The sequence below is a fragment of the Lolium rigidum genome, chromosome 4 (assembly GCF_022539505.1).
Source record: "Lolium rigidum isolate FL_2022 chromosome 4, APGP_CSIRO_Lrig_0.1, whole genome shotgun sequence".
In the NCBI taxonomy this organism is placed as follows: domain Eukaryota; kingdom Viridiplantae; phylum Streptophyta; class Magnoliopsida; order Poales; family Poaceae; genus Lolium; species Lolium rigidum.
Genome location: NC_061511.1, coordinates 215,004,887 through 215,013,757, shown reverse-complemented (window position 1 = coordinate 215,013,757; position 8,871 = coordinate 215,004,887). Strand labels below are relative to the sequence as shown.

The 8,871-nt window shown below is 47.4% G+C and overlaps 1 protein-coding gene across 1 annotated transcript; it reads left to right on the top strand.

Moving 5' to 3' along the window:
* The first annotated feature begins 7,038 nt into the window (after positions 1-7,038).
* On the top strand, positions 7,039-8,376 carry LOC124648237 (zinc finger CCCH domain-containing protein 39-like). The gene is made up of 3 exons (XM_047188030.1): positions 7,039-7,636; positions 7,781-7,935; positions 8,041-8,376. The coding sequence occupies exons 1-3, from the start codon at positions 7,039-7,041 to the stop codon at positions 8,374-8,376; spliced, it is 1,089 nt and encodes a 362-aa protein (XP_047043986.1).
* The last annotated feature ends 495 nt before the right edge of the window (positions 8,377-8,871 follow it).

Genomic DNA, 8,871 nt, shown 5'->3' with positions numbered 1-8,871 from the left:
CCCATCTTCACCGCGTCGGCAACGAACCAATCAGATGGATCACACTGACTTGTGTCACTGAGCAGCGCGAGTCAGAAAGAGGTAGCGATCACATCACTGTATATATGAGCCGCCCTCGAATCTGGTATCACCTCACACTGCAAAACACAAGCTATTCCATCTCGAGCAGAGCACCGAGACGCGCCATCTACAGGTTGTCGGCACCGGTGACCTAATGGCTAGCCTCGTGTCCCGGCCGCGACGGAGCGTGCAGATGTACTGGGCGAGGAGGAGCTACCAGCGCCTTGGCGGCTCGCCGTCGCGGCACCTCAAGGTGGCCCGCCTCGGCGGCGGTGCCAGGCGCAGGACGCGGGCACCAGGCGCCGTGCGGCGGATGGCCGCGCTGCTGCTGTCGCCGGTGCGTCTACTCGTGAGGCTGCGGGACGCGTACGTCGACGCGATGCTAGCTCTGGCCGCCGCGCGGCCGTGCGCGGCGCTGGCGACGGCGAAGCCGGGGGAGCAGGGCACGCTCTGGGCGAAGCGGGTGCCCCGGGCGAGGTCCACCGGCGGGCGGAGCAGCGACTTCGAGCGGCGGATGATGGCGCACATCTACAGCACGCTCGCCACGCCGGAGCTGCCCGGCGCCGCTGCCTGAACCTTCGATCGATTCGCGGCTCGTGGGCAACAGTAATTTCAGTATGTCGGCGTCCGCGACGGACAGCAAGTGTCATCTGTGTGTGTGTGTGTTTTAACAATTTGCGGGGTGTTACAAGAATACAAGTACTAGTGCACATTACTATCGCTAATACAGTACGAGGATGTTAATATGCTTCTGAATTCGTAGAAACTGAAGTGAAGTTCACACATTATCTCAAATACTGAATACCTGTTGTTTTCAGTTTGTTAGTAGCAGACGCTCATTCTGAAACCTCCTGCTTTTCATTCTGCTTTTTTTTTTCGAATTCTTTTCAGGCTGCTCTTATCTCTCGTTCATTGTTTGTGTTTCACCTTGGGAAATGGGTCTGTCATCACTGCCTAGTAGATTTGGTTCAGATCACCAGCTAAGAGCAATTTCAATAGTGTAGTTAGCTGCTGGCTATAAGCCAAGTATCATGTCATCTATAGCCAATTTAGAGCCAACATATACAATAGTGAGCTATAAAAAAGTAGTACTTTATCAAAGTATGACCCATCTTTCACTCTCACAAAATGCCTAGGAGCATGTGCTAGAGCTAGCTCTTGCATAAGAGCCCACTCTCTCCTTCTCTCTCCTCCAACTAAGCAAAAATATACTATTTTAATCTTTATAGCCAGCTGACTAGGATTTATTGTACTTGCTCTAATGTGATAGCCCGTTAATTTAGTATTAGTCCGTTTCGCTTAAGACTACTCGTAGTGGAATTAACTAAGATAGTAACATAGAGCTACATGTATTGCCAACTAATTAACTTAATGATATAGCATGATATTAAATGAAGAAAGAGATGGTTGTAGTAACTAGCTATGTTACCATGACACCACACTTTTCAAGGTAGTATGGAGTATACATGCTAACTAATACTCCCTCCGTTCCTAAATATAAGTCATATAGTTTTTGGCACGAAAATTATAGAACACATATTGAGAGAAAATTACATCAGGTTTGGGCGAAAATACTGCTAAACATTCGACATGAGAAAATAGAGGACTTTTCAAAAGATAAGAAAATCAAATCAAATCCCTAAAAAAATTTCATACAAGTGGTGTGTCGCACTAAAGCCTATATTCTAGATTTTTTTCAAAAAACTATATGGCTTATATTCAGGAACGGAGGGAGTGCACTAATGCATGACACTACATCTAAGTTAGTATGCACTATAAAGATATTAACATAGAGTAGTGGCATATGTATGACACTCTACTACGTATATATTACTCCCCACTATGACTAGTCTAACCAGCCACTCATATTTCCGGGGAAAGAAGAAGAGATGGCAGAGTTGTTGGAGAATTTAGGGGTGCACGGTTTTCGCCTTTGGGGCTTTGATTTGTCGTCAATGAACTCTCCAAGCCAATTATGTGGGGGAGATACCGGTGGCGGTGGGGGAGGAAGAACTGAAGATGAGCAATCTGAAGAAGTAGCTTCAAACGTACACACATCTCATGGGATTTCAATGCAGCCACGGAGAGGAAGATCTAGAGACAAACAAAATAAATTTTTTATGTAGTTGCATTTCAGGAGTTTTCATAGATAATGTTTGTTAGCTAGCTAGCTAGGCATGCTCATGCAGAGCAAATGTAATACTATTAAAAAGCTAGCTATATAAGCACAATGACATGTTATCTGCAGTTATCGTATAGCTAATATGTATAATAGTTAAATATAAAAATGTAGTACTTTATTAATACATGGGCCATATTTCACTCTAATAATGTACCTAGTAGCACGTGCTAGAGTTGACTCTTGCATTCTCTTTCTCTTCTCTCCATTCCAACTAAGCATATATATATTATATTCAAATTATTATAGACTGCTACGACTTTATTGTAGTTGCTCTCGTAGGCTAGTTGTGGCCAAGGGGGACCACCTTCTCTTTCCTCTTCTCTCCACTTCAACTAAGCACAAATACTATATTTAAATTTTTATAGCACGCTGACTAGGTCTTATTGTACTTGCTCTTAGGGCATGAGCAATGGGGCAGTAGCATGTAGCTGCCCCATCCAATCCATCCAGATATTCGCTTTGAAGCTACCATCCAAACTCATCATCACTCAACGCAAACGGTAGTCTCTTCACCCACGCTTTGTCAGCTTTTTCTCTCATCCTCATCTGTACTACAACCTCTTCTCTCATCTCTCTCATCCTTTTCTGCTGCTTTTTCACGGAGCAGCGGCTTCCTCTGCAGGAGATCACTTGGCTCTGCAAGCATACGTCTTTTTCTGGCTTGCTTCCACTTTAGCTAATCGTCCAACATGGACCTGTGAGCCAGCGGTCCAGTATGGAGCGTTGGCCATGCCCTTAGTTGGTTAGTTGTGACAAGGGGGACCATTGCCCCCCCCACACCCTTAGCTAAAAGAAAGTTACCGTAAATACGTGCAATTTGTGTTGAATTACACATACCCAAGGATACACACACAGAAGTTGCATTCAAATAATACATAAGGTCGATCACCAACTCGATCACCACAAGCGGCTCTCGCCCGTGCTGTCACGCCCCGAGACCGGACCTAGACGAGGCAACCGCATATTTATAGACCGAGAGGTTTATACACACGCAAAGCTAAAAATGCAGGCTAAAACCAGCACATTAGATCTTGAGAAGCTCATAAACAATATTTTTACAATATTTCTTTACAATTACATAAGAATACACAACTAAGTTTTCTAGCGCTTCCCACCCGCTTGTCCTGCCTAATCTTCCGACGACAAGGTCGTCCGCTAATAATCTCTACATAAAAAAATGGGAGAGTTGGGTGAATACGCCAAGTCATACTCAACAAACCGATTATACACAATCATATAAATTGTAAAATAGAAATGCTTTTCTGAAAAAAAGTGCTAGAAGAGCATCTCTTTAGCCCTCTAGAACCCGAACACCGGAACATGATATCGATCGCTCATACGGATCCATCATCGACACGTTCCACAACAAGGCCATCCCTAGCGGAGAACTAAGTCAGTTGCATAGCTGAACTGTGACCGGTACAATATGTTTACCTTCGTAGCGGCGGGGGAGGAAGATCTAGAGAAAAATAGAATAATCTTTTTATGTAGTTGCATTTTAGGAGAATTCATAGATAAGGTTTGTTAGCTAGCTAGCTAGGCATGCATGCATAAAAGGCGGGGTAGAGCAATTTTAATAGTATAGCAAACAACTAGCTATATAAGCAAGATGACATGTCATCTACAACCTCGCTATCTCCTCCTCTTCAATCATGTATGTCTACTTCTTTGGTTGAGGCGAGCTTCAGCGCGATGGTGTGGAGCCTCGCCAACGCCGCTGGCCAGAATGCGCAGACGTCGCTACGTAAAACAATCACCTATTTTTCATTAATAGAAAATCAAGTTACATAATAATAAACAAATAAACCTGAAAACTAAGAATTAGAATAGGACAAAACAACCAAGTAAGCATATAGATCTTTAAAAGATAAAAAAATACATAATTATCTCTCATGCTCTTTGCATTCGCTGAAGCTAGCGGCTGCCATCAAGCTCCAAACGCCAACTAGACGCGTATTGGATTAGACACCAAGCCTCTACCATTATCAGATAGAAAAGGCACCATCGTAGGCAAATTAAATTGGCTAACTTTTATTTTATTTGTTGACATATGGCTAATTTTGGTCATTTTTACTAGCCAAACTTAGTGAGCTCTGAAATTGTTGGTGGGCTTATGTGTTTTTTTTGGTAGAAAGAAATTGATAATCGTGTTCTAGCTCTTCAATAATAACATGAGGTCCATAACCCAACAACATGTCTCGCAAAATTTGCGAGGCAATGATTAACCCTAACCTATGAGCAAGTTTCACTTTTTTTGATCACATGTACCATATTTAGTCAATTTTAAAACCAAATCATTCGGTATAAAAATAGCCTAGTAAGTTGTACATCATTTTTCCATGGATTCATTGAGCCACTTTGCAGAAACAGTAACCAAAAAAGGAGAATAGTGAGCTTTAGAGAAGAGGATTATTCAAATTTCTGTCATGTAGTGGTAGTTGGTATTGACCACATGTTGACCTCGCTGACCATGAGAAAGCTATGCCACACGGACATTCAGCGTTGACCTTATGAACTCAAGTTGAAAAGTGTTTCATTTGTTTTGATTTGTACTAAACATTTTTACTCCATTGCCAACTTAGCTTCCTGTTAATTATGTGTTAACTTTAATGAGCCATCCTTTGGTATACTTTATTAAATAGAAATTTAGGCATAACTATCAACATTAACAATGTAAACACATTTATGTATATTGATTCACATGTGCGAAAAAATCTAATAGTATCATCACTACAACAACTTTTTCAGCACTGAAGTGAAGGTTTATCTTGTTGATACCTTTTGTTTTTGTTTAGTTTGGGATGTTTAAGAAAATATTTTCCTGCTAACAGCCTCCTCCGTTAATCAAATAATCCATGTCTGTGTGTAAGCAAATAGATTTCTAATAAATAACCTTACAGAGATTTCTAGAGTATACGACTATTCATTTTAGGTGTAAGCTGTATGAAACATCAACCACATTCTATCCCCGAACCCCCTCTTTTTCTCTTGTTTCTTGGTTATGCTCACTTCATGGAAAAAAATTCCCTTCTTGATATCGGGGGATAAGTTGTTACACACCAGCACATCGACCCTAAATCATATGGTGCATAACATGCATAGATATTTACAATTAAAAGTTTGGCTATAGTTCATCTGATTTTGGCGGCCAGTTTCCCCACATGTCTTATGAAGAGTTGGGGCTCTCATCATAAAACCTTATGTATTCTTGTTTACATGTGGAAATCTGTCCTACATGTATTGGAGAAATTGAGTGATGATGATACTAATGAAACACAAAAAAAAAAACCACAGCTTCAGGTTTGCTGGAAAAAAAATGGAAAGCTTTGATTTTGTATTTATAATGCATATTATGATCACAAATTCTTGGAAAGACTAATGAGCTATCAACATTATTACAACTACAATGAAGGAAGTTGAGAAAATAAGAAACACCGGTTGGGATGAGCTTTGCGCATAATATTGTTGTGCCAAATATGTAAGATAAAACACCAGATATAGGTAGTTCGAGGGGTCGTGGCTGCCGTTTAGTAACTTATTATGACCATTAATTTCCATCATGAATATTCAATGTGGTGCTTGGTCAAATTATCGTTTAGTTTTATAATCGCTTTGCTGAAAGGTGTACTGAACTATTGAGGTACCATACCACGGTATATGTACCTCGATCACTTGTAGTATTAGGAGGTATGTAGAATGTGTGCATTCCTCCGATATGTACAATGGAACACAGGCATATTTATGCGCGTCGGGTGTGGTGCCCAGGCACAACATCTGCTAATTTACCTATGGTCTAGCTATTTTTCCTCCGTACATATTAGCAATGCTCTCTCTAATCCCAGATAGTAGTTGGTCTAAAATAGATGCACCTCCACGAACAAGAGCGCCGTGAAAGTGCAAAACTAAATTAACTGTAAATAAAATGCAGCAGAGAGCAAAGTGAATGACATGATGATCCGATGCATTGAGTGAATCGTGATGTTGTTTGTGGCTTGCAATGCAGGAGCACGCCGGCCGCATCCGAAGTTCTCGGCGGGTAGGTAAACGAATGCCCAAGCAGCGCCGCGCTGCCGTAAGCGTGCGCTCCAAGTCGCGCGCGGCACACGGTCAGTTACAGCTGTCCAACAGAAACACACACACTACACACATCCCTCTGTTCCGGAGACGGGCCCACCGAATCATCTCGATCCTCGCTCCGCTCGCCGCACGCCGCGCCGCCGTGCCCAGCCACAGCAGCATATACACTCACACGTAGTCAGACCAGCGACGTCACCCACCCTCCCCTCCTTTTCTCTCCACAAATCCGCACCTCCGGTCCGGAATCCAGCGCCGCTCTCTCCTCCAGCAGCAGGCACGGCAGGCAGGCCGCCGGCGCCGATCGACTAGCAGGTGACGTACCTCCGATCCTCCTTCCTTCCCTGCTCCGATTTACTTGCGCTTCCGGTTTGCTTGCTGCCTCCCGTGCGAGACTCACCGCGCGTGTCGCTCTCCTGCTTAATTAGGCAGAGATTGTGGTTGATCGTTTGGGGATGCGTTGCAAGTGTTTGATCGGTGTCCCTCGTGCTGTTCCGTGCTGTGTTGTGTTGGTGGATTTTGTTTTTCGCGATGGATCGGGCGCTTTGTTTGTTCGCATGTTTGCGTTGATGAGTACGTTGCGGCTGGATTTGAGATCATGAATGCTGGTAGCGGTTCGTGTCCCGTGTAGATCATGAGTATGGTGGGGTTTTTCTTCGATTTTCCCTGACATTTCGATCGGTTTTGGCTGCAGGCAGCAGTTGGATCGCGGAGCCGCCACCATGCAGGAAGTTCTCCTCCCGGCCCACCCCGTGCCGTTCGGGTTCGGGCCGCTGGGCTTCGTCGACCGCCGCCTCTGCTCCCCGGCCCTGCTGTTCCCCACCGGCGACGGCCTCATCCACGGCGGCTGCTCCGCCTTCACACCCAACCCCAGGGCGTCCCCGCGCGGCGATGGCGTCTTCTACCGCGGCTGCACCCCGAGCCCCATGGCGTCCCCGCGCGACTCCACCCCCTTCACGCCGAGCCCCAGGGCGTCCCCGCGCGGCACCGCCTCCACGCCCTCCTCCTCGTCCGGCTCCCGCGTCTACGACGACACCGCGGCGGCGGCGGCGGAGCACCGCCTGCGGATGGCCCGCTTCGCGCTGCAGTACCAGGACGCCGTCAACCGCTACCACCTCTGCGTCTCCCAGCTCGCCGACGCCGCGCGCGAGGCCGACGCGCTCCGCCTCCACAACGCCGGCCTCCGCGGCGCCAACGACGGCCTCGCCGGCCGCGTCGTCATGCTCGGCGGCAACCGGGGCCCCGCCATCGCGCTGGCTGGGCAGCTCCGACGCCTCCACCTCGGGCCGATGCAGCCCATGCCCGGGGCTCCTCCGATGCTGCCTATGGCGTGTCCCGCGTCCCCGGGTCCTCCGATGCTGCTGCCTATGCCGTGTCCCGCATCCCCGGGTCCTCCGATGATGCTGCCGATGGCGCGTCCTGCCTCCCAGGGTCCTCCGATGCTGCCTATTCCTCGTCCCGCCTCCCAGGGTCCTCCGATGCTGCCGATGGCGCGTCCTGCCTCCCCGGCCGAGAAGCACGCGGTGCTGCCGAAGAGCATCTCCATCCGCTCCACCGGCTACCTGAAGATGGCCAGGAACGGCAAGCATCGCGTGACGAAGCAGGCGAACGTCGGTTCGGTGAGGCCTAATCCCAACCCCTCCATTGCGACTCAATCGTGTCTGTTTGCATTGCAATCCATGTCGCTCACCTGTTCGGTCATTTGCTTGCCGGTGATCATGCAGCAGCGCGTGTTCGTGGGCGTGGACGGCGCGAAGCCGGAGGAGCAGAAGGGCCAGCTAGTGACGTCCACGGGCGGGCTGGAGTTCGAGGTGTACAACCAGGGCATGTTCAAGACGGAGCTCTGCAACAACTGGGAGGAGGCCGGGGCGTGCCGCTACGCCGACCAGTGCCAGTTCGCGCACGGCATCGCCGAGCTCCGCCCCATCATCCGCCACCCGCGCTACAAGACCCAGGTCTGCCGCATGATCGTCGGCGGCGCCCTCTGCCCCTACGGCCACCGTTGCCACTTCCGCCACTCCATCACCCCCGCCGACCACCCCCTCCTCCTCGCCGCCTGACCCGCCGCCAATCACTCTCTTCAGTCATCCCTTTCTTCCCTCTATCTATTATAGCAATACCACGGAACAAACACAATCCAGAAAAAGTAGAACCAAAAAATGGGAGACGGTAGATAAGGTAAAGTTAGATGCAAAGCAAACGGCACAATGTGAATAGAGCTAGTTGAGCTATTCTTATGGGGTTGGTCTGGGATTCTGGATCATGGTCTGCGACATAGGATTTTTAAGTTGGGGGTTCTTTCTTTCTTACATGGTCTCTTCACATAGCCACTGGTTACAGTTACATCACCTTGTTTCTTAGTTGCGTTTTTGAGAGGAAATTATCAGAGTAGTGCTGCAACTGAATTTTTATTTGAGTCTTGATGTTATTTTGGGGCACATCTGGGAAGTGTCCGTAGGCGACATCAGACTTAGTTGTACTGGTTCTGGACAATTGGAGATATGTTTTTGAGGAACATGTAAAGCATGGATGTCATATTCTCTGTTTCTAGTTTC

Bases quoted from the DNA above. Each gene is read 5' to 3' on its own strand.
- LOC124648237 (XM_047188030.1), top strand. From the start codon at position 7,039: ATGCAGGAAGTTCTCCTCCCGGCCCACCCCGTGCCGTTCGGGTTCGGG. The intron at 7,637-7,780 runs TGCCTATGGCGT...CTCGTCCCGCCT, and splicing joins GCCCGGGGCTCCTCCGATGC to CCCAGGGTCCTCCGATGCTG. The intron at 7,936-8,040 runs GTGAGGCCTAAT...GTGATCATGCAG, and splicing joins AGCAGGCGAACGTCGGTTCG to CAGCGCGTGTTCGTGGGCGT.